The following is a 26,115-nucleotide window of genomic DNA, read 5'->3' as shown; positions in this document are numbered from 1 at the left end:
TTTTATTTGTGAATAACAGTTTTGTTGTGCCTGATATTTCTGAGTTGAGACAGCGTATTCTGCGAGAGGCACATTGCAGTCGGTTTAGTGTTCATCCTGGAGTTTGAAAGATGTATAACGACCTGAAGAGTCAGTTTTTGTGGAAGAAGATGAAGAGTGATGTTGCAAGGTTTGTATCCCGTTGTTTGAACTGCCAGCAGGTGAAAGCCAAGAGAAAGAGGCCGGGTGGTCTTCTGCACAGTTTATCTATTCCGGAATGGAAGTGGGATCATATCTCGATGGATTTCGTCACAAAACTACCCCATTCTATTCGAGGATGTGATGCCATTTGGGTAGTGATTGACCGTTTGACGAAGTCTATGGATGACATATCGTCACGATCGGATGGCCGAGTTGTATGTCAGAGAGATTTTTAGATTTCACGGTGTGCCGAGATCGATTGTTTCAGACCGAGATCCTCGGTTTACTTCTCATTTCTAGAATAGTCTGCATGAGGCTCTTGGTACTTGTTTGCACTTGAGTACAACATACCATCCTCAGACCAAAGGTCAATCGGAGCGGACGATTCAGACTCTGGAGGATATGCTAAGAGCAGTAGTGCTTGATTTTGGCATTAGTTGGCAGGATTCTTTGCCTCTCATTGAGTTTTCGTACAACAACAGCTTCCAGACGAGTATAGGAATGGCACCATTCGAAGCGTTGTACGGAAAGAAGTGCAAATCTCCTCTGTACTGGGATGAGATGTCGAGTCCCCAGACTTGGGACCAGATATGATTCGTGATATGGCTGAGCAGGTGAAGATTATTCAATTGAGAATGAAGACTGCTCAGAACCAAAAAGCGAAGTATGCGAATATCCATCGCAGACCTCTATCTTTCGATCAGGGAGACCATGTATTCTTGAAGATTTCTTCGTTTAGAGGTACTGTTAGATTTGGGAAGAGAGGGAAGTTGTCACCGATATTCATCGGTCTGTGTGAGATTTTACAGATGATAGGTGATCTAGCCTACAGATTAGCACATCCTCCTTCTTTATCTGGGATTCACGACGTATTTCATGTCTCGATGTTGAGAAAGTATCACCCAAATCATTCTCATGTTCTTCAGCCTGACGAAGTCAAACTTGATGAAACTCTGAGCTACTTCGAGAGACCGATTCAGATCCTTGACAGAAAGGAGAAACAACTTAAAACCAAATTGATTCTTTGGTGAAAGTTCAGTGGAGTCATCACGGAGTCGAAGAAGCGACTTGGGAGACAGAATCTGATATGAGACAGAGATTTTCAGACTTATTCGCTTGACGTGAGTCCTTAATTATGCTCTTGAATTCTTATTTCTCTATCTTATGAGTTGAGATTATTGATTTTGAGGACGAAATCTATTCTTAGAGGGGGAGAATTGTAACTCCCCGTTTTTGTCTTAATTGACTTTATTTGAGATAATCAGTTATTTCAAAATTCGAGAGCCGAATTTTTATTGATCAGGGACTATTTTGCAATTTTTGGAAATTTCAGAGACTAAAATGCAAAAAGGAGTTTTGTTATATATTTGGAAGTTTGACTTAGTCTTTCTTATCTCTTCCATCTCCCTCCCCAACGTGTTCCACCATTGAAGAAGCTCTAAATGTGATTCAAGCTTTTTGATTTGAGTTTCCGGTCGATCCGTCCGTTGTAATATATTTCTGAAGGCAGATTAACAATCACAACAACGAGAACTTCGTTCTATCGTAAGTTTCTCTCTGATCAGATATTTTTTATTTTTTGGAGGTAGTTGGAATTTGATTCTTTTTGGGTATGATGTTCTTGAGATTATTCTTATCGTTTATTCTCAGACGAAATTGAAATAGAGCGTCGATTGGTTTTGATATGAATTTTCTATTGATTTTCAAAAAGATGGATTTTGAGATATGTTGGTTTTGAATTGGAATGGATGTTTGTGGATTGGAATGAGTTTATTTGATTGATATTATGATGTATGCATTTCCGATTTGTAAGAATATAACCATTATGCGGTCAGTTCAAATTTGGGAATATCGTTTGAATGTGATCATACCGAGCTTTGAATTAGGTTTTGAATACCAATATTGATCTTGTGACTTCTTATTTTAGATTGAATCGAAGTCAGTGGAGTTGTGAGAGTGCAGCTTTGACCAGTTTGGAAGATTTGAACCGATATAGTATCGATTTTCTTACTTATCGATCGAAGAACTTGAATAGATATTGAATGGAGATTTGTTGTTTTACAGATTGAAGATTGTGAAACGACAAGAAGGTATAAGATGACCTTGGAATGAAATAGGATAATTAACTCGAATCCGGATTGATTCGAATGCCCTCGAAGAAATTATATATTGCATGTTTAAATGCTTACTTGATATATGATTGAAATGATATTTGAGTGCATGAGAATACATATGCATTCATATTGGGCCGAATAATTATTCATTTTGAATTAGACGATCTGGAGATTATAGCTGAGTGGCCTTGGTAGGCGAATTACTACAAGTGTCGATCAACTCTCTATAATGCTATGGAGTCTAGAGGATTAAAATATACCTCGTCCACCTCTAAAGGGGAGTTCGGTGTGATTGTTGGATATCATAACCTCGAGATCCCAAAGCGAAGAAATAAAGAAAGAAGAATTCATTTTGATTATCTGAGTCTGATAATCGAAAAGTTTTAAAGTCATGCATATCATTTTAATTCCACAATTGAATGAATAACTTGAGGATTATGTGGAATTTGATTATATATATCATGTTTTGATATATTATGTGATATTGTATGCTAGTCTATTTTACTGGGAATATTATTCTCACCGGATTATCCGGTTGTTGTCTTTGTTTGTATGTACTTGGAAACAGGTGGGGCAGGAACGAGCCAGAGAACTCATGGATAGGTGATCGAGAGGATAGAAGTGAGGCCCTTGGTTTAGGAGTTGAAACTATAATTCAAACTTTGTGATGTATTTTGGATTGTAAACTAAGAATCGAATGCATGTTCTATTAGTTGGTGGATTGTATAACTTTAGAACTATCTTGTAATGTAATATGCATGTTGGATGTGTTGATGCATGTTTTAGATTGAATTTTGAATGGTGTTTTAGATTGAAGAAAGCCTGCCTTTTTTCTGGTGTTTTTCTGGGCACAGGGCGCGCTCGATCGCACGAGTTCGTAGGATCGAGTGCGGCCCTTAAATTTGTTGAGGCAATAGATTTGCAAAAATGGAACGCTCGATCTCACGAGTTTGTAGGATCGAGCGCAACACTTGAGATTTCTCCGGCAGTACTTGAGGCATGGATGGTGTGATCGATCGCACGAGTACATGCGATCGAGCGCAGCCTTTTTAAAAAAAAAATTTTGTTTTGCCTTGACTTTTGAATTATTGTTGATGATGGTTTACTTTATCTCAAGATTAGATGATTAGAACCGAGGTCTCACAACTTTCCTCCATCACTCCGTCAGGCAAAGACGAACATGATGATGAACTTGAGACATGGCAACATGTCAATAGACGAGTACATCAGAAGTTATTTTATTTTTTACCATATTTCCCGTACATTGCTACTTGATCCAAGGCCAAGTATGGCCATTCTTTGCAGGGCCTCAACCTAGAGATTCATGACTGAGTGGCTATCTGCGATGATCCGACATCGTATGAAGTGTTGGTGGACTGTTGTCGACTGGAAGAGAACAATATCAAACTTAAAAAAATATCACCTCCTTCTGACCAGGTAACTCTTTGGGGTCTAAACCATAGTCTTTCAAGAATCCTGGTGTGTCATATTCTTCAGGTTCAGGTTCAGTTTTCGGTGGCAATGTGTTACACATTGGGAAGAAGAAGGGACAGTGTGAGAACTGTGGTGGTCTTCATCCATCCGAGAAGTGTCGTGGAGTGGGAGGTTCTTGTTTCCTTTGTGGCAAGATGGGCCACAAGAAGAGATATTGTCCTCAGTATGTTGGAGGATCAACATCTGTCTCTAGTTCTCAGGCATCTATACTTCAGAGGCCATCTGGACAGTCGGTTGGGAGCACCAACCAAAGACCGCGTATACCTGGACAAGTTTTTGCCCTGATCCAAGATCAGGTTTAGAATGAGAACGTGGAGGTTGCAGTTACATTTATTTTTTGCGGAATTCTTACTTTCATTCTCATATATGGTGCATCGCATTCATTCATTTTGGCACGTTTTACTAATAACCATAGATTTTCGTATATATCCCTAGACATAGTGTTATCTGTGTCTACCCCGACTGGTCATTCAACTTTGGTCAAGCATTTAGTCTTGGGTTGCTCTTTAGAATTTGATGGCTCTGAGTTATCAGCAAATCTTATGATATTCCTGATGAAAGATTTTGACTGTATCTTGTGCACTGATGTTTTTACTTCCTATCGAGCTACTGTGGATTTTTATCAAAAGATTGTTCAGTTTCGTCCGGTAGAGGGCGAAAGTTGGTTTTTATATGTTTAGGGAGCGCGACACTCTATGCATCTGGTATCAGCTCCGAAGGCTTGTAAGGCTTTGTATGCAGGTGGGGAAGGCTACCTTATCTTTGCGGTTGATAGGTCCACATGGATCTGGGCTATTGAGGAGTTTCCAGTTGTTTGTGAGTACCCAGATGTTTTTCGGGATGAGATTCTAGGGTTCTCTCTAGTTCGAGATCTAACTTGTGCCAAGGACGACACCAATTTATCATGAACCTTATCGTCTGGCAGTAGTAGAGATGATGGAGTTGCAGCAGTAGTTGAAGGAATTGTTGGATAAGGGATATATCCGATCGAGCGTTTCACCTTGGGAAGCACTAGTACTTTTCGTCAAGAAGAAAGATTGTTCTATGCATCTCTGTATTGACTACAGACAGTTGAACCAAACGATGATCAACAACAAGTATCCTTTGTCGCGCATTGATGATTTGTTCGACCAACTTCATGGTACCTCCTTGTATTCCATGATTGACTTGAGGTTAGGTTACCATCAGTTGTGATTTCGAGATGCAGATGTTTCAAAAATTGTGTTTCTGCTCATCCACCATACAAAATAGGTGGGTTGGATTGGAATTTTTCCAACCCACCTAAAAGGTGGGCCTCCCCGCCTCGCCTAATCGTGGGTTGCGGGTTGGCCCACCAAAACTCGTCAAATTACACGTAAGCCTGTTGGGTTGGCCTGACCCGCCACTTAAAATAGGTGGGTTGGGTTGGTGTTTTTGCAACCCGCCTAAAAGTTGGGCCGACCTGTTTTGACATCGCTAGTTTTTAGTGATGCCTTTTGGAAAGATGAACGCACCTGCAGTGTTCATGGATTTAATGAAAAGGGACTTCCACAGTTATTTGGACAAGTTCGTCGTGGTTTTTATTGACAATATTTTGATCTATTCGCGTATTGTTGATGAACATGTGCAACACTTGAGGCTTGTACTTTATATTATCCATGAGAAGCAGTTATATGCCAAGTTCAGTAAGTGTGAGTTTTGGATTGACCGGGTTGTGTTCCTTGGTCACGTCATTTCTCGGGATGGTGTTTCAGTGGACCCATGTAAGACTGAAACAATATTGAACTTGTCACGTCCGACAACAACTTCAGAAATTTGTAGCTTCTTGGGTTTAGAAGGGTACTATCGACGATTCATCAATAATTTCTCACAGATTGCTAGGCCACTGACGCAGTTGATGAGGAAGGATGTTCCTTTTGTCTGGTCAGCCAACTGTGAGCATAGTTTCAATGAGTTGAGGAGTCAACTAACTACTGTGCCTGTTATTGCTTTACCATCTGGATCCGGAGGCTATGTGGTTTATATAGATGCATCTCTCCAAGGTCTAGGATGTTTGTCAACACAAAACGGGCATGTTATTGCTATGCCTCTCGATTGTTGAAGACCCATGAAGGGAACTACCCAGTGCACGATCTATAGTTGGCGGCGATCGTGTTTGAACTGAAGATTTTACGTCATTATCTGTATGGTGAGCTTTTCAAGATTTTTCGGACCACAAGAGCTTGAAGTATTTATTCACTCAGGCTGAGATGAACATTCGACAGCGTCGTTGGATGGATCTTCTCAAAGATTATAATTGTGAGATCAAGTACAATCCAAGTTCTGCGAATCCAGTTTCAGACGCACTTAGCCATAAAGTGAGTATTAGTGTTATTCGCACTAGTGCAGTATCCAGTGCAGTCCACGAATGTTTTTCTTTGGGTTTCATGTTCAGACACAAGAAATGACTGCAGGGGATCCGAGTATTTTCAGTGTTAGCTGAGCCAACATTTTTTGCCCTATCAGGAAAATTCTTCAAATTTGAAGAAGCAGAAGCTAGTCAGGCTTGCTCAGTAAGACAACACATCTGGTTTCCATTTTCAAACAGACGGATTGTTGTGTTTGTTCAATAGAGTTGTTGTACCTGAAAATTTGACCTTGAGAAATGAGATTTTGTCCATGGCCCATTGTAGTAGATCACCGTGCACCAGACATGCAAATATGTACAAGGATCTACGTACAAGGTTATGGTTGAAAGGTATGAATCATAGCATTTACCAGTTTGTTTCTTGATGTATTTTTTGTCAGAAGGTCAAGGCAGAGCATCGATAAGATTCCAGAATGGATGTGGGAGCATGTGACGATGTATTTTTTCACCCACTTACCGATGCCCTTCAGGCATTGTGATGCTATTTTGGTGGTTGTGGACAGGTTGTCCAAATATGCACACATTCTTTCGTATAACTGCGAGTTCAATTTCGATCCATGGCGAGGTTGTAAATTCAGGAGAACATACGATTTCATGGAGTCCCTTTGAGCATAGTCGGTGATAGATATCCGAGGTTCACCTTACGATTTAGGAGTAACTTTTAGTGAGCCTTGGACACTACTTTGAGTTTGAATACTGCATATCACCCAGAGACTGATGATCAGTTCGAGAGGACTATTCAGACATTAGAGTATATGCTGAGGAGTTTAGTGATGGTTTTTGGGTTATCTTGGCAGGATCACTTGTCGATGATAGAGTTTGCATACAACAATATCTATGACCGCAATATTGGCAAGGCACCTTTTGAGGCTCTATATGGTTGCCATTGTCGGACACCCTTATTTTTGGATGAGGTAGGGGAATGACAGGTTGAACGTCTAGAGTTGATCTAGAAGATCATGGAAAAAGTTGATTTGATCAAGAAAAGGATTAGGACCGCGCAGGATAGACCGGGTAGTTATGCCAACACCAAGCCCATGTCATTTCATTTTGAGGCAGGAGAACATGTTTTACTACGAGTATCACCTTTCCGAAAGGTGATGAGATTTGGTCTGAAGGGCAAGTTACCGCCTAGATTTGTTGGTCCGTTTGAGATACTAGAGAAGGTTGGAGATATGGCTTACCATTTGGCATTACAACTATATCTCTCTAGCATTCACAATGTGTTCCACGTATCGCTACTTCGTCAATATATTGAACATGAGTCGCACATTCTGCATCTGACATAGCTTCAACTAGAACCTGATTTTTCGTCCATGGAGAGACCGCTCAGGATTCTTGACAAGAAAGAAAAGGTGCTTCGGAATAAGCGCAATTCTCTACTCATGGTCTAGTGGCAGCATCAAGGCACTGAAAAGACGACTTGGTAGTTAGAGATTTGTATGCGTTCGGAACACCTAGTTTTGTTTTGATTGTAATTTACTTTGCGATTTTAATGTATTTGGTAACCGATTATATTGAGAACTTGTTTCCAGTGTTATCTTTTTTTGATTATCCTAGTCTGGATTTCGAGGACGAAATCTCCTAAGTTGGGGAGAATGTAGTATCCCGATTCTTATTTAAGTTAATCATACTTCCTAAACATGTTTAATTGGTCAAAATATGATTGAGGGATTTCCAATTGGGTTTAAGGAGCTGAAAATTGGATTCAAGATGCTCGAAAAGGGTTTCAAGCATTTCAAGTGTTGGGACAGTTCGAAAGCTCCAAAGAGCAGTTCGGAAGCAGAGTTGTACTTCGGAGGCAGAGGGTGAGTTCGGAAGCTCCGAACTCTAGATCAGAAGGTCTGATTGCCTATGAATAAGAAAGTATGGGCTTTCTGATTGGTGATTTTATTGGATATAGATTGGAAGCTCCAAAATCTGTCGACAGCAGTGTGTTGTCCAATCAAGGACACACGTTCAGTGGATAGATATCAGATGTTCAGATTGTCCGATCGACGGATCGGAAAGTCCAATCATTGCCTATAAATAAGGGCTATAGGCAGCCATTTTCTAACACCTTCCTCACTTTTCTCTCTCAAATTATAGCTCGATTGTAATAGTTCTAGGTGTCGGTTCAAATGCGGGATGATAGCAAAGCTCTACGGGGATCATAGTGAAGTTGTGCTTAGGTTTTGAGGCCATTGCATCAAAGGGCTAACAACGGATGCAGGTATAATTCTAGACTCTGATTAGCTTCTGTGAGTAGCTATTAGTCTAGTTAAGTCTTTTAGTATACAATAAGTGATATGATGATTATCTGCTTATAGGCTTGGACTAGAGAGCCAGTGTTGCTAGGTTTCTTGAGTTGCTTAATAGAGGTACGAACGTACAATTAGAGATATCCGGGTTGATTATTTATGTTTTATTTTTGCATGGTTTATATGACATGACTTATGTGCATTTTTTATTCCACGTTTATTATTGCTACATGCATTATCATGTCGAGCCTATTTCTTGATGTTACCAGTAGAGGGGTTGCTCAGCCCCGTGTTATTTGTTGATGGATTCTGTGGATTCGGGTCATGTTACTTTTATCCACTTATTCTTATGGTATGGGAGTACCTCTTGATTTGATGACCCAGTGTGCTACATACCATGACGCCTAATGTTTGAGCAAGAAATTCTACCGTGATAGGTTCCCAGCACCCTTCATTTGCATTAGAATTCATGACATGTGTATAATCATACTTTTGTACTTTCATATATGTATACTTATATTTATGTACTAGGTGTTAGTCTCCCATGTCCTTGGTGTTGTTTTGGACACCTAATTTGATGGAACGAGTCTTAGGGTGGAAAAGGTAGGAGCCTCTAGGCAGGGTTTAGGGTCGGTGCCAATGATCATTAGGAGAAGGTTCTTTCCATTTTGTTTATTTTGGTTTAATGTAATGCCTAAAAAACCCATAAATCAACTCATGAGTATTAAAGAAATTTTAAATGAATTTTAAGTTATTTTATTTTATTTATTTATGATTTAAAAGTTATGTTTAATTAAATGATTTTATGTGATATTAAAAATTTAAAAGTTATGTTTAAAAGATTTTGTGTTATGTATATTGTATGAGATTTTATGTTTCAAAGTTGAGTTTTTAGGTGTTAAAATATATGATTAAATGTTGTGTTAATTAATATTATATAATTTATTTTTTTAATGAAATAAATTCCATTAAAAGGGTAAAAAAAAAAAAACAAATACACTGGGTATCCCCAGGTGATTACAACTTACACCATCACACCACTAGACTTAAATCATAGGAAAATATTACATGATAAGGGCAAACACCGTAGGACCAACAACTTAATTTTTCTAGTAGCATCTTCAACATCTAAAGCTTCTCCTTCAAAGATAACCCTGTTCCTAGAATTCCAAAGTTGGTAAACAGTTGCAGCAAGTGCACACATCCTCATAGAGGCTAATGTTCTCTTTCCACGGTTGACCCCCCTAAAAGCTCTCCCAATGGCGTGAATGGACCTCATATTCTTCCTCATGTCAAGCCAATCCCGGATCCTATCCGAAACATGCAACGTATGCACACAATTTAAAAACAAGTGCTGCACTGATTCCTCATAGGTATTGCAAAAACAACACCTTTTGTCCTCCACATGTCCATGTCGGTCTTTCGTTAGGAGCATCCCATGTGCTAGCAACCAAATCATGATACGATGTTTTGGTAGTATGCAAGACTTCCAAATGATAGGTTTCCAATTCCACCGACCCCGAGCTTCTAAGAAAAATTTGTATGGGCGCTTGAGACCACCCTCCTATTCGTATTATGTCTCTAAACAAAGCACCACCACATCCCAAGACCCTAACTGTTCAATGATCTCGTTCCGGATATAAATAATGTTCTTGTTTAATGGTGATTCATCATGTTGCCTCCTCCAATCGATCACCGAAGAAAATCTTCTATATTTGTGATTCACCTTATATAAAATATTTGATGTTTAACGATTGCAAAAGTTAGTTTTTGATATTTTTCAGGTATGGTTTAATTCCGATAACGAAGGGAGTCGAGACTAGCCTACAAATAAGGATAAGTAAATTTAAATTAAAATGTGTTGGTTTTGCAGATTTTATGTTAAAATTTTTATGTGGAATTTTATTTTAAAGTTAGAAGGGAAAAATTTAAAAGAAAGTATTTTTAAGTCAACGGGCCAGCTTTCGGCTTATTAGAAAAAGTTTTTCTTCATGTCAAAACTTTTTCTCCTCTCCCCCACTCTTCTCACGTCAAACGCCGCCTTTCACCTTCTCCTCTAACTCTTTCAAAAATCTGCACACTCCAAGCGTAGATATTTCTCGTTCGATCATTCATGCGAAGGATAGATCGCATCCAATAGTCCGGATTTCTCCCTACCAACGAATAAAGGAAATTTTTAAATGCTTTAAAACCATCAATTGATAATATATGTATTTTGATTTAAAAACATATATGTTTATGTGTATGTAATATATATTGTATTGAGTTTTAGAGATTTAGAAGAGCATTATGTAGAACTATGAAACAAGAATCGTTCTTGATGTTTTGGTATAAATATTTTTGAGAAAGATGTTAAAAAGTTTTGAGATTTTATGAGAAAAGATGTTTGAATCTGAGACTTTTGGTGTGTGTATTTTGAATGAAAAATTTTGATGCAAATATTTTGAAGATGGATGTTTTTGGTGAATATTTTTCGAGTTTTTGAAGTTTTTCATGTGTTATATCACAAGCTTCAATGGGTGGGTGAGTAGGTTTGATTATGAATTGAAAGGGAGCCAAAATATGTTGAACCGAGTTTCTGCACCCTGCCCAGGCACAGTGGCTCCGGTTTCGGGCGCCCCAGGGTTCTTTCCCAGTAATATGTTTTTATGTGTTCGAGATTCTAAGTTCATGTTTATGATCTTTTCAGGTGTTTTAAGTATTTTTAAGAGTTCCTTTCCAGCAAGTTTAAAGTTTTTATGTCAAGAATGGAATGAACAACTCACGTGGATCGTTTTAGTTATGTAATGCATTATACGCAAGTATGTTATCACGAAAGCTATGTTCCTTATGAAAAACATGAATGTTATGAAATTTTAATGGACGTGTTTATCTTTATTTTTTTTAGCATGCATGATTTTCAAGAACAAAAGAATTCAAAGAGCAAGCCATGTTAAGTTTCAAGTTATTTTCAAGGTTTATGATGACATGATGATTTTAAGATATTTTTTAAGTATTTTTCATGAACGATAAAAAGTTTTATAATGAAAATGTTTTATGATGAGAATGATGAATTTATGAGAAAGCTTTACGATGAATTTATGAAGATGTTGACAAATTTTATGAATGATGATGCATGAAAATATTTGATGTGTATGTGTGCTTGGGGTAGCAATACGGGATTGGTTCCTCGGGATGAGCTCCGGGGAGGGTGTTTCTAAATGATGTGCTCACGAGATGGAAATACAAGACCAGCGCCCTGGGATGGTCTTCGGGGAGAACCTTTCCAAAGAATAAATTTTTTAGTGGCCAAGGCCAATATGCTATATTATTGTTGTACAACGACAGTGATCACGGGAACCCAATGTGCTCATTCTGGTGATTGCCACAATTGCATGTATCTCATCACCCAAAATAAAGAATTTTATTACATATGTTTTATGCATGATGTTTATGATTAAGTTTTGCACATCCACGACACGATGATTTTTTTATTATGTATTTATTTTGTATATTAATAATTCTTGTTGAGTTTTTAGACTCACTATACTTTATTGGTGCAGTTGGAATTGAGAAGTAAAGGAATTAAAAGCTTTGGTAGAAAGACTGGAGAGTCCAAGAGGCGAAGACATTGCATGACACGACTGTTCGAATCTCTGGCGTTTTAATGAGAGAAGTTTTGCATATGTTTATTGTTCTTTTGTTATTACATTATTTTGATGCACGATCGTTAAGAGTCAGTGGTAAAGAAAAGTTTAGATTTAAGTATTTTCAATGACGGTCTCGTGACAATTGGTTCTAATGATTTTAAGTTTTTAACCTTTTATGTTGTTTATTTCATTATGATAGCTTTATACTTGGTTTCAAGAATGTTTTAAAAAGTATTTTCCGCGCTAAGTTTATTTTATTGAAACTCATGTTTCGTCTGCTTTCCTTAGATTTTAATTTTCGGTTCAGGTTTGATAAATAAGTAGTAGTTTTGGCGTGCTCCTATAAGAACCGGTGTTGATTGTAGGGTTGCATCTTTTGTTTCAAATCTTTTATGCACGTTAGAGTCATGAGAATTTTGTAGTGTTATTTACATAGATTTTAATTTCAAGCATGATTTATTAAACTTGCAAACGCGATGTATGCCCTGCACTGCTTTATTAGAAAATTTTCCCCACATTTTTCCGCATCTTAATTCTTGAAAATGTCTAAAAATATGGGATGTCACAGTTGGTATCAAAGATTTTGGTTCTGTGAGCCAGTTCATGCTTGCAATCTCGCCAAGGACTCGAATGCTCCTGCCTCCATGACTGTAAGGTTTATGTTTTAAAGTTAAAGTTGTGATTTTGTTTGCATTTATGACTATGCATGATTTAAAAGAAAATATGTCTTGTTGTGCGAATGAATTTCTGGATTTGTGACTGTGTTGGATTTGATCCGATTAAGATTATCTTCGGGAAGGAGTGATTTATTGTTCAAAAGTATTGATTGAGATTGTTTTTTTTTCCTATTTAGGATAATTCGAGCATTTTTTTTATTGAAATGAGTGACCTGTTTTGAGATTTAAGTCAATTTTATTTGGATGCTATTGTTTTGGTCAAAAGGTCTCATGTTGGCATAAAATTTTTTGGTGAGATTTTACCTTTGGGCATTATGGCTAGGATTATAATTTTTTTGAGAATGTACTTGCATCATAAGTAATGTAGTATGATTGTTGATTGTTCTCTCTCATGCCTTTGTGGTATGGGATATGTAAGTTGATAAAGATTTTTTCTTGTGTTTGTTGTTCTAACCTCCAGGAAAAATTATTGTGGATCTTTGACAAGGAACTTAGTTGATCTTTGATGCGATTTTGGGTCCGCATGGTTAAGTGTTACTAATTTAAGTTTATTATTAGATTTGATATTTTAATCGGTATGGTTAAATAAACGAATTTTGGAATATAAACAACTGAAAAATTACTATAGCAAGTAACTCATGGCATCTCTAGAACCTGCAACTAATCCTGCTTTGATCCACCAGCTCCGTCCAACCTGAGACCTGCCCCGTAAAATTGGGTGTCCAAGAAAATACCTAGGAAGTGAGCGACTAACGGCCAATACGTAAATATGAGTATACAAAATTTAATATGATGCATGCAACATGAGATGACTGGGGTGACTGGTCAACTACCAAGTTCTGCTCAGACTAGGCACCAATGAGTATGTAGCACCATCTTGGACTCCAACCACTGGGTAGGTCACACACTCGTCTAGATCACCGTAGTATTAGTCTCCGATCCGTGCGGTAACTCCCGTTGTAAGAAAATATAATCAGGTGTAAGGCTGAGGGGCCCATGAAAAAGGTTATCTCGAAGGAGATATGACTCAACGTATATGTGAACATGCAGGATGCATATAAAATCGTAAACATATATCATGGCACATAAATGCAACATATAAGCGTGCATATTTGACAATCTCAGTCAGTACTTACGTTCTTGTAGTAGTAGATCAATCCTAACAGAGTCTTGGTTCCGAGCCTACAGTCAAATATTCATTGTATCACTAAGAATATTCTACAAGTCTTAACTAAGCTAACATATACTCCTATAATTTAAATAGGATTCTCGGACCATACCTTAGTCTGTCGTTATCCCACCGATGTCGATTTTCGAGTTTCTACTCTCAATTGGATGTTATTTCAGAATCACCTCACTTATATCGTTGGGAAATCAATTATAGAATGAATTAGAAAAAGAGATTTGTAGAATTTGTGTCTAAAATGTCGTTTGAAGTCCCCTATTTATAGACAAAGATCAGTAGTTCCGAACCAGGGTTCAAACCTTCCAAACTCTGCATGCTCGCCATATTTTAGAACTACAGAGTTTGGACATTCCGATCAGAACTTCGAAGGTTCCGAACGCTCATGCATTCACACGCATACAGTTTTATTGCTTAGTCATCATTCCATGTCATCGGATGCTCCGATCTGTCATTTCGGAAGGTCTGGATGGAACCACGTGTCAGTTCACCTCGTGACTACTCATGGAAAATTGGTTGCAGGAGTTTGTACGTTCCGATCCTTAATTCGGACCTTCCGAACTGCTCTCCTGTTTCCAAAGTTGACCATGCTGACATCGCTGCTTCCAAAGTGTATGGAGTTTGGATCTTCCGAACTCGGTTCGGTCCTTATCCAAAGATCAATTTATAAATTTTGTTCTCATAATTCTTGTTAATCCCTTGTTTATTGAGTTAGTAACCCTTAATCATGTTTATAACTTAAAATAGGGTATGGGTTACTACATTCTCCAAAAATTAAGAAATTTCTTCCTCGAAATTTAAGTTTGGGTAATAAATAAGAGAAAACAAGAGAACTCATGTTTATTCATCAAAAGATACTATACGTTCCATACATATCGATAGAATATGCAGCAAACAATTGAGGATATTTCGTTCGCATCCAGCTCTCAAGTTCTCAAGTTGCCTCTTCAACACCTCGACGTTGCCACTGTACCATGACCAATGGTATACGCTTGTTTCTGAGGACCTTATCTTTTCTGTCAAGAATATGGAGTGGTCGTTGACAGATCAGGTTCAAGCTGCACGTCATTTGGATATATCACATGCGAATCGTCAGCTATATATTTCCGAATCAATGACACGAAGAATACATTATGGATAATAGATATATATGGCGGTAAAGCCAAGTGATTTTCCATGTCTCCTACCTTTTCCAATATCTCGAATGGTCCAATATACCGGGTTGATGGTAACGCTTAGTCGTGTCATGCCCAAATTAACCCAACTCAACTCAGACAATTAAATTTGTAGTAGCGAGAGTAGGGATCGTTTCCACTAGAAAAGTAAAATTTATTGTGTTCTTAAAACTACTGAAAGTAAATAAAAGGGGGTTTTTGAATTTAAAATTAACTTCTAAAAATTAAAATCAAATTGAATTATATTTTTATAACTAGCATGCAAGATTAAACTTATAGTGAAACAATTAATTAAACAAGCCTTGGTATCGATCGATTACGCCCTTGAAGTTATTCACTCGATCATCAATCCTCTAAAAATAATTAATTCACATTTGAATATTCATCATTGAAAATTTAATTTCTATCTCACCTTCATCTTATTTAATTAGACACAAGCATTCTAAATTAACCCTTACCAATAAATCAACCAAGATACAAGCGATCAAGATTTAAATCCAAGGTAGCATTCAAACTAGTGAGATTGATGAATCTAGATAACATAAACACAAGAAGTTATATTTAATCTAGTCGATCGTTGTTCCTACAAATTAATAAATTCAAAAGCAGAAATTATTAATCATAGTTGCTTCACAAATTAGAGGGATCAAATAATTATGGATTTGATATCTAATTTAGCTTTAGATTGTATGAAAACTCATTAGGTGATCAAGATAATAATCAAACACACAAGCATAACAAATAAATTTGAACAACTCTTGCAAATAAAAAAAAATCAAACAATGAAAATTAAAATCTCACGAGAAAATAAAAATTCAAGGTATCCTCTTCCTCAACCAAGTATTAAAACTTATCCACTAAAGTTCATGAAATCTCTAGAAAAATTGATGAATAAAAAAATTAAATCTAAGAACAAAGAAAAAAACCTAACCGCCAAGATGTGTTCTTGTCTCTCTGTCGTCCAAACTTCTATTTTTCGTCTCCTATTAGTGTTAAATATCTCCCAAAATTAAAGAGTCTCGAAATTTTCAAATTCTGCGCAAAATTTTTTTTTTGCGGCATGCACAAACCCTGGACAGAGGTCCGTGCCCACCTCTGGGTGCACTCTGCCTCAACGTTTTCGACGAAACACATGCACGGACCTTCTTCCAAAACATGCACGGGGTCTGTGTATTAAACTAGGAAGAATTCTTCTTTCTTCAAGATGTACGGACCTTACTACAAAAGGTGCACGAGGTCTGTGCATTTTTCTCAAAATTTTCCTTATTTTGCTCCATTCTCTTCCTTCCCTATATCAAATCACAAACTAATGATTAGTGACTATAAAACCAATTTAATCGCTCAAAATGCACCTAATCATCACAATTTAATCCAAGTAAATATAGAAAAATATAGACATCTCAAACTCCCCCACAATTAAAACTTTTCTCGTCCTCGAGAAACACAAAACTAAAAATAAGTTCCAAGCTCATATTTCGTAATGAAATTAACCATGATTCACACATGCATGCCTCAGAAATTAACTCAATGCATGATCAAGAAAGGCGTTAAAATGCTAACAACGGAACAAGTTCAATACCCAAACATTTTAACTGTAAATATAGCCGTGAACCTGTGTGTGTATGGTCATTAACAATTTTTATGCATGCTTCACAGATCCATTCAATGCAAAACCCCAAAACATCTCAAGTTGCACAAACAAATCAAGTCATACCATTGAGAAACTCTCCTTTTTCTAACACTGTCGGATTTTTTTGCACCCCGTTGTCCTGAACTCCATACGTTCTCCTCCATATTTATCTCTTGGAACTGGTGGGATTATTATTTCAATACTCATTCCAATGCCTCCCCTCACCTTACTAACTCCTTTATTTTCCTTTTTTTTTTCTCAATTACGCTCAAAAGATATGTCACACTTTCTAAGACTATCACAAGGCTCGCACGACTTTCACTATGTTGTATACACTTCACAAGCCATGACCCATGAGTGCTCAAAAAATATTTAACAATCATATCAAAGTCTAATTTGCATTGGAGATTAAAGTGTTCCAAGGTTAGCAAATCATCTATTTTCAAAAGCATGCATGTCATCAATTAGATATCATCATGGGCTAGTGAACTTCAATAGTCATATTCATCAATAACTATGAGCTCTAATTGTTTTTCAAAAACTGGCTAAATCCTCTAATTGACTGGCTAAGTCCTCTCCTCCATACTTAAAAGCTTACATTGTCCCCAATGTAATTAAAAATGCATAACAAAAATAAATAATAAAGATGAAAAGAAAATACTCCCCTTGGGTTTCCTCCCAAGCAGCGCCTCTGTTTAGTGTCGTCGGTCCGAGTACATGCTTCAGTTCACTCAATGCTTTGTGGATCCTCGAGTTCCAGCTCATGCACCTCCTCGACTTCATCTGCTTGGATTACTTCGTAATAATGTTTCGGTCCATGTCCATTCAATTTGAATATATTTGAAGTGTCCAAGCTCTGAATCTCAACTGAACCATGGGAAAAAACATTAGTAATTACAAAAGGCCCAATCCATCGCGAACGCAACTTACCTGGGAATAATCAAAGTCATGAATGATAGAGAAGAACTTTCTGACCAAATTCAAATTCCCTCATATAAATCATTTTATCATGAAATACCTTCGTCTTCTCTTTGTAGATCTTTGAACTGACGTATGCATCATTGCGTATTTCCTCTAGCTCTTGCAACTGTAGCTTCCTATGCTCCCTACTTTCGTCCATCTTAATATTAAAAGTCTTGATAGCCCAATAAGCTATGTGCTCCAACTCCATTGGAAGATGACAAGGTTTCCACGGTAACGGCGCCAAAATTTAGTAACGCTTAGTCATGTCACGCCCAAATTAACCTGTATGGTGAGATACCAATCGTCGTCTTGTACGCAGTTCTATAGGCCCACAAAGCATCATCCAATATCAGGCTCCAGTCTTTTCTAGTTGGATTCACTGTCTTATCCAGAATAGATTGAATCTTCATATTTGACATTTTTGCTTGGCCATTAGATTGCGGATGATATGCAGTAGAAAAATTGTGTGTTACATGGTATTTCTTCAATAAGCTTGCCACAGTCCGGTTGCAAAAATTAGTTCCTCTATCACTTATGATTGCTCTTGGAATCCCAAACTTTGAGAAAATATTATGTTTGACAAAATCTGCAACCACTTTCAAATCGTCAATTCGGGTGGCTTTAGCTTCTACCCACTTTGAGACATAATCCACAGCAAGAAAGATATAAATATATCCAAATTAAAAGAACTAGGAAAAGGTCCCATGAAATCGATGACCCATACATCAAAAATTTCGCAAACAAGTATGGGGTGTTGAGGCATCTCCTTGCGTTGGGATATGTTACCTGTCTTTTGGCATTGAGCGTACAACTTACAGAAATAATAAGCATCTCGAAACAAGGATGACCAAAAGAATCCACAATCTAATACCTTTCTTGCCGTTCTCTTGGCTCCAAAGTGACCGCCACATGCATAAGAATGACAAAATGTAAGAACAGGAATTACCTCATTTTCAGGCACACACCTTCTTATGACTTGGTCTGCGCAACGCTTTCAGGCACACACCTTCAAATTCACTCAGAAGCAGTATCCATCTTATTAATCTTGGTTTTGCCTCCTTCTTTTCCATCAAATAGCAAAGAGTTGCATGGTCAGAACAAACAATGACTTTAGTTCCAAGTAAATAACATCTAAATTTTTCCAAAGCAAAAACAATAGCTAAAAGCTCCTTTTTAGTAGTTGAATAATTTCGCTGTCCGAGCATCATTCAAAATTCTCTAGGCATAGTATATGGCATGCAATGTTTTCCCAACTCTATGTCCCAAGACTGCTCCCACTGCATAATCATTGGCATCACACATCAGTCAGGTGGTTGAATGATGGGTGCAGAATTCAATTAGTCTTTCAGTTTGTCAAAGGAAATTTTTCATGCATCATTAAACTCAAAGGTGACTTCTTTTTGCAACAGCTTGCACATGGGTGATGCAATTTTAGCGAAATCTTGAATGTACCTCCTATAAAAACATGCATGTCTAAGAAAAGAACGCACTTCTCGCACACAAGTGGGATAAGTTAAATATTGAATTATATCAATTTTAGTTTTATCTACCTCAATACCCTTGGAAGAGAAAACATGAACCAAAAATATACCTTGTCCAACCATAAAATGACATTTTTCAGAATTCAAAACAAGGTTTGTTTCTACACACCTTTTGAGGACAAGTGTAAGGTTAGACAAACAATTCTTAAATGAATCATCATAGACAGTAAAATAGTAGTGAACCAACTCGGATCGACTACTAATCAGAGTTTAAATATGAATTAAGAATACAATAAACAGTAATCAAAAAGATGCTTCAAAATCTTAAATAAAATACTAGTTGGAAAAATACAACCGACTAACAAAACAATTCGATATAAAACTCAATCGAATAAATCAATAATTCCTACAGCTAAGTCATGTTGTCTCTTCCTGGTCTCCGACTACTCTGAGTCTCCCTGGGCACATTACCTGCACCTGCAACTGCCTTGTCGAATGGGGTGTCCAAATAACAACAAAACACTGGATGTGAGCTCTAAGCACAATACGCTAGTACATGTAACATACAAACATGATGCATGCATATGTATATCCGTGTGTCATATTGGGAATAATATCCTGCTCAGTCAAGGCGCCATGGTATGTATCACGCTGGGCCGTCGCATCAGGAGGTGGATCCCATACCATATAACCCATGGACATATCCAGAACCATACTGTGGCTCACGCTCGGCCTAACAATATCTACCCAAATCAGATGATCATTGATTACTAAAACTTACATGACTCGATCAATATCGCTGTTCTTGATGCCACAAACCTGCTAATCCCAACCACATGGAATCACAAGAATCACACCTGATTCGACATATCTATTCTCGACAGAGTCCGAAAACAGTTACAAGTAGTCACTGGTACCAACCCTACACCATTGTGGACCTACTATCATCTGTCTCGTTCATTAAAAATGAACACCATGAATCGCCAAATCCGACATTTAAAACAAGCCCAAAAGATTCCAACTATCTATGAACATGCTCCTAGCAGTTATATATCTTTCTAAGACTGTGAAACAACTCAAGACTGAGGTAACCTCCCACCGATAGCCCAACTCTGGAAAATCTTCCAAAGAACACTAGCGTAGGTCACGTTTCCATCCTGTCTCGAACACTCCAGTACAGTCTTCAGCACCTGATATAATCCACCACTAATGAAGTCTATCATCACTGAGCAATAACCAAGAAATAAGATTACAATTCAGTAACCTAGAATAATCCTATCACAAGGAATCCCAAACGTATCTCTGATTAAGTCAGATGATATTCCCAATCATGACTGGTAGAAATCCGTCTACCTACTATATCTATCCATCTAGTGATATCCCAAAAGTCAAATCCCATCTGCTCAGAACAACCACGTGTCAAGGAAAATCCCTCCAAGACTAACTCTGACAGCAAAAATTCCAAATATGTATCTCTGACAGAAGCCAGATGATAACTAAATCCTGATACCAAGCCTAGTATCTATCCAATCCAAATTCATACCCTGCTATGGTTGTTGCCAAATCCCCAGATTGAGTAGCCTTTTCTATAGTCCTTGGAGCACAAAGGCCTCCAAACAACCTCTAAAGTATGAAAAATTCCATAGCAATTCCGACTAAGGGTCGCGCCTCCTCACGTCTAGTCTCGATCACAGTCCACAACACTTTGTATTACTTGACCTGGCACCCTGATGAAAATCCATCATCAAAAGGCAACAACCTAAAGAGGTCAAAACAGCCAACTGTTCTAAAGAAACCCGCATAGAACAAACACTCATGCCTCCTGAAGAATTGCATCATCCATGGCAATATCCATAGTCAATCGACTAACTATGCCATCCTAGGAAAAACACCTAGAACCAATCATCCGGAAACATGCAATTACCCCAGCTAGTCACTGTAGTCGAACACTGATCAACTAATGACTAGATAATTCTCACGTGAATTTCCAAAATAAGTACGCCAGTATGATTTCTTCAAGATATGTACAATCTTTTATTACAACTCCATGTAATAGAAAATCACTAAATCCAAATACACTGGAAATGTACAACTCAACTTGAAATGATACAATCAAGGCCTAAAATCATTTTACAGATGATTCAATACTTAAAACTGAAATTTTGTTTATAACAAAAACTCAATACATCATATTAAAACCACTTATATGCGGAAGTCTTTCATTTGGTTTACTGATTTTGAACGTGAAGTTTCACATATGTCATCCGCACGCGTCGATGCAAGCATACTCCAACAGACGTTCATTCTTGACAAGATCTTACTTTATCTATCGGGTGCGTCACTAATTTATGGTGAACACCCTGGTGGATGAGTTAAGATCTTGATGACAATCTCTCCAACTGTTAGTGGAGAATCTTCCCTGGTTAAAACCGAATGGGTAGCGATGCACCATGCGTTCTAACCAACCTTCTGAGGAACCTGAATTTAAATCTTCTACCTTCTATCCCAGTCCTGCCCGACTGGAATCTAGGCGATCTTTGACCAGCTATACTATGCATCAATGAAGAAACATACCCGATAGTCAGCCTATCTACTGATATGCTACTACTGGTGTTCTCATCACTGTTGCATTCTGCATAATGGAAATATCTGTTGTCAATCTCGGCAATGATGATCTTGAGTACTCCTAAGTACTTCGCAATTCCAGCGTCCAACGCTAATTCGGTCATCTTCAATCAAGAATAACCCAAGTTAATCCCAAAGAATCAATACTATATTCCAAAATCTTATTGCATACTCTTATACCAAAAAATGCAGTGACCCAACTCGGATCCACTACTAATCAGATTTGAAATCTTAATTAAGCATGCAATAAACAATAATCAGAAAGACGCTGTGGAATCTGAAATAAATACTGGTCGGCAAAATACAATCGATTAACAAAACAATTCGATATAAAACCCAATAGAATAAATCAATAATTCCTACAGCTAAGTCCTGCTGTCTCTTTCTGGTCTCCAACTACTCTGAGTCTCCCTGGGCACATTACCTGCATCTGCAACTGCCCCGTCGAATGGGGTTCCCAAATAACAACAAAACACTGGTTGTGAGCTCTAATCTCAATACACTAGTACGGGTAACATACAAACATAATGCATGCATATGTATATCTGGGTGTCATACTGGGAATAATATCCTGCTTAGTCAAGGAGCCATGACATGTAGCACACTGTGTCATCGCATCAAGAGGTGGCTCCCATACCATATAACCCGTGGACATATCCGGAACCAAAACCATGGTATCCATTCACACATGCAATGGGGCTGAGAAATCCCTATACTGGGTAAGCCAATAATACCGGCTAAAACAAGATGTATGCACATGAAACATAACATAATAATGCAACCATGGCACATAAATGCAACATATAATCATGCATACCCGCTGGCAATCTCAGTCAGTACTTACATACCTTACTATAGGCAGTCTTTGGAGTCTCACTCTAGGTTCCACGCCTATCATCAACTCTACAATGCAAATACTCATACATCAATATTTATGCTCTAAAAGCCTTAAATAAGCTATTGCATACTCCTAAATATTTTTAGGAAGAAAAAGCTATACCTACGTCCGACGTCAGCCCACTATGGAGACTATTCCATAACTAGGTATACGCCCTTGCTGCAGCTCCACATCTTCGAGCACAACTCCACTACTCAAGAACTGCTCCGCTACTATGTCACACACTGTCTAACTATACTATAATATACTTCCTACTCCAACTCTAAAATAAGAGTACCCAAAGCCCTAAAATAGATCATCGTGGGCAAAGGAGAGGATTTGGTGCACTTGGAAATGAGGCTCCTCGGCCCCATTTTATAGACAAGGGTTCGAACCATCCGAACACTCCTTCGGATCGTCCGATCCCTGCATGTTTGAGAAGTGTCATGGCCAGATCTTCGAACCATCCGATCGGGTACTTCGGATCATCAGATCTCGAATATTACATCATTAGTGACGTCACCTACTCGGACACCAGTCTAGGCTACTGTTCGGACCGTCCGATCCTAGACTTTGGATCGTTCGAACTCTATTCTCAGCCAATCAAATTATTTTCCTTATCTTATCTTATCTGATGCAGATCAAACTGTCCGATCCCTCTTCGGATCGTCCAAACTCTGCCCTTCCGAACTAGAACAGGCCCTCCAAACTCAACCACTTCGGACCATCCGATCCTTAGTTCAGAGCTTCTGATCCGATCCTTAGTTCCGAGCCTCCGATCCTGCCTAAGACTAGGAACCTTCCTGGCTATTTGCGAGTGTTCTGGATCCATTTTTGAACTCCTTAGACTCTTTTGGAAATCCCTTAAAAGTGTTTTACTTAATCTAAACATGATCACTCAATTAATTCTTAATTAATCATTTACTCCGAATACGGGTTACTACAAAAATCATCCATGAAAACTTCTAAAATGTGCTCAATTAAATCAGAGAATATGCTAACCATACACCGCTGAAATGTGGCTGGTGCGTTGCAGAGTCCAAAAGGCATACACCGGTAAGCAAAGGTGCCAAACGGGAAAGTGAACATCATCGTTTCTTGATCCTCCGATGCAGTAGCAATCTAAAAATAACCAGAATAGCCATCAAGAAAACAATAATAAGAATGACAAGCTAATCTCTCAATCATCTGATCAATAAAAAGCAAAGGAAAATGGTCCTTTCAGGTATCAACATTTAATTTTCTATAATCTATACAAACCCTCCACCCATTCCGAATTCGGCTGGAACCAACTCATCATTCTTGTTCTTCACCACTGTAATTATTCTTTTCTTGGGAACAACTTGAACAGGGCTAACCCACTTGTTGTCTGAAATGAGATAAATCACTCCAACTTCAAGAGGCTTGAGGATTTCTTCCTTCACCACATCCATCATGGACGGGTTCAGTTTTCTCTGCGGCTGATGTGTAGGGCTAGCTCCTTCTTCCAGCAAAATCCTATGCATACATGTGGAAGGGATGATTCTTTTGATATCTGCAATAGTCCATCCTCTAGCAGTTTTGTGCTTCTTCAAAACTTGTATGAGTTTCTCTTCTTGCTCGTTCTCTAAGCTCTTGGAAATGATGACTGGCAATGTTTCTCCTTCTACCAGGAAATCATATTTGAGATGATTAGGCCGAGTTTTCAACTCAATTATAGGTGCTTGCAAAAAATATGAAAGACGCCTAGTATTAGAGATTGGTAAAGAAATATAAGACAGATTACCTAACTAAGATAGCTCAGGAACATGATTCAGAGTGACCACAATTTATTTCAACTCCTCATTGGAACACAAATCCTCGTCCTCTTTCTGAATGGGTGCTATAATAGCCACCTCCAACTCATCTTTTTCTGCAAGATCAAAACACTCTTATGACAAGTAATCCACAATATCAACAGAGTAAACATAGTCATCACCATTAGGATATTTCATTACATCATAAATATTAAATTTAACCACTTCACCATCAAATTCCATAGTAAGTGTGCCGCTGTGACCATCAATCTTAGTCATCGATGTTTTCAGAAATGGTCTTCCTAACAGAATAGGGCTATTATGATCACTATTCTCCATATTGAGCACATAAAATCAGTAGGGAAAACCAAGTTATTAAATTCAACCAATACATCCTCAACTACACCCCTAGGATATGCATTAGACCTATCAACCAATTGGATAACAACTACAGTTTTTTTCAAAGGACCAAGTTTTATGGAAGCATAAATAGAATATGGCATGACATTAATTGATGCTCCTAAGTCTAACATGGTCTTTTCAATTCGAACATTCCCTATCGTACATGGAATAGAGAACATACCTGAGTCTTTGCATTTCGCAGGTATTTTTCTCTGTATTACTGCGAACACATTCTCTCCTAGCTCCACCTTTTGACATCCTTTCAACTTCTGTTTTCTTTTCGCAGTACATAATTCTTTTAAAAATTTAGCATAGCGAGGTATCTGTTTAATAACATCTAACAAGGGAATATTTACCTCACATCTACGAAAAGTATCATACAATTCTTTGATTCCTTCAGCTTTTCTAGACTCTTTCAATGCTAAGGGAAAAGGTGGTACATGTTTATACTATGAAAGAGGAGGAAACTTACCTTTTTGCGTGTCTCCCCGAGTTGGTTCCTTGTCTTCCATCTTCACTTCCTCATCATGTTCATCCCTTGATGAAGGATTAACCACCTTTTATTGGATTTGCAACTCCTTCCCATTCCTGATTGTGATTGCACTGGCATTTTCCTTTGGGTTTGGTACTGTTTGAGATGGCAAACTGCTAGAATGTTCTGATTCCAACTTATTGATTGCGGTTGCCAGCTGTCCCACCTGAGTGTTCAAGTTTTGGATACTTGCTCTCATTTCCTGCTAAAAATTCAAAGTATTAGTGGCAAGATCCTTAAAAATATTTTCTAAAAACTCACCGGGGGTTGGAATTTGAAGACGCTACAGTTGTGGAGGATACGGTGGCCTATATGATTGATTATTTGGCTGCACGTGTTCATTGCAAAATTTTCATATCTAAGGTTCGGATGATCCCTCCACCTTGTATTGTTCGTGTTTGAATAAGGATCATATTTCCGCTGTGGTGACCCTGGATATCCTCCTGGTGCACTTACTTGTTCAGTAGATCCCTCTTGAAGTGTGGGACACATGTCAGTTGCATGTCCCATTGCAGTGCAAATTCCACACACCTTCACATTTTGTCCATTTCCTACAGCCATTTGACGCACAAGAGACGTCAGATCCATCAGTTGTTGTTCAAGGGAAGAAACATTTACCTCGTTGTTCCTTCTGGGTGCTGGATCACCTCCGCTGGTTCCAAATTGTTGAGAATTTGCTTCCATGTTCTCAATTAAGTTCTTCGCATCTTGCGGTGTTTTTTCTACAAAAACTCCTGCATTGGCCGCATCCG

The 26,115-nt window shown here is 38.1% G+C and overlaps 2 protein-coding genes across 2 annotated transcripts; one reads left to right on the top strand and one right to left on the bottom strand.

The window, feature by feature from the left end:
• The first annotated feature begins 5,256 nt into the window (after positions 1-5,256).
• Positions 5,257-7,568, top strand: LOC140874126 (uncharacterized). Its single transcript, XM_073277405.1, has 5 exons — positions 5,257-5,452; positions 5,970-6,124; positions 6,221-6,319; positions 6,972-7,088; positions 7,464-7,568. The coding sequence occupies exons 1-5, from the start codon at positions 5,257-5,259 to the stop codon at positions 7,566-7,568; spliced, it is 672 nt and encodes a 223-aa protein (XP_073133506.1).
• Positions 7,569-17,937: 10,369 nt separating this feature from the next.
• LOC140874125 (uncharacterized) lies at positions 17,938-25,343 on the bottom strand. The gene is made up of 11 exons (XM_073277404.1): positions 25,304-25,343; positions 25,013-25,252; positions 24,488-24,545; positions 23,911-24,379; positions 23,657-23,776; positions 22,202-22,279; positions 21,727-21,881; positions 20,872-20,974; positions 20,696-20,775; positions 18,637-18,802; positions 17,938-18,306 (listed from the first exon to the last, which is right to left on the bottom strand). The coding sequence occupies exons 1-11, from the start codon at positions 25,341-25,343 to the stop codon at positions 17,938-17,940; spliced, it is 1,878 nt and encodes a 625-aa protein (XP_073133505.1).
• Positions 25,344-26,115: the final 772 nt, after the last annotated feature.

Source organism: Henckelia pumila, chromosome 1 (genome assembly GCF_033568475.1).
Source record: "Henckelia pumila isolate YLH828 chromosome 1, ASM3356847v2, whole genome shotgun sequence".
NCBI lineage: Eukaryota > Viridiplantae > Streptophyta > Magnoliopsida > Lamiales > Gesneriaceae > Henckelia > Henckelia pumila.
Note: the sequence above shows the minus strand (reverse complement) of the source record. Positions and strands in the feature narration are given on the sequence as shown.

Excerpts from the sequence above, each read along its gene's own strand:
- LOC140874125 (XM_073277404.1), bottom strand. The coding sequence starts at position 25,343 with ATGGAAGACAAGGAACCAACTCGGGGAGACACGCAAAAAG. Across the intron at positions 24,380-24,487 it reads CAGAAAGAGGACGAGGATTT|GCGTCTTTCATATTTTTTGC; the intron begins GTGTTCCAATGA and ends CTCTAATACTAG. Across the intron at positions 23,777-23,910 it reads TCGGAATGGGTGGAGGGTTT|ATTGCTACTGCATCGGAGGA; the intron begins GTATAGATTATA and ends GGTTATTTTTAG.
- LOC140874126 (XM_073277405.1), top strand. The coding sequence starts at position 5,257 with ATGCCTTTTGGAAAGATGAACGCACCTGCAGTGTTCATGGATTTAATG. Across the intron at positions 6,125-6,220 it reads CAGACGCACTTAGCCATAAA|GGGATCCGAGTATTTTCAGT; the intron begins GTGAGTATTAGT and ends AAATGACTGCAG. Across the intron at positions 6,320-6,971 it reads AAGCTAGTCAGGCTTGCTCA|GATCACTTGTCGATGATAGA; the intron begins GTAAGACAACAC and ends TTATCTTGGCAG.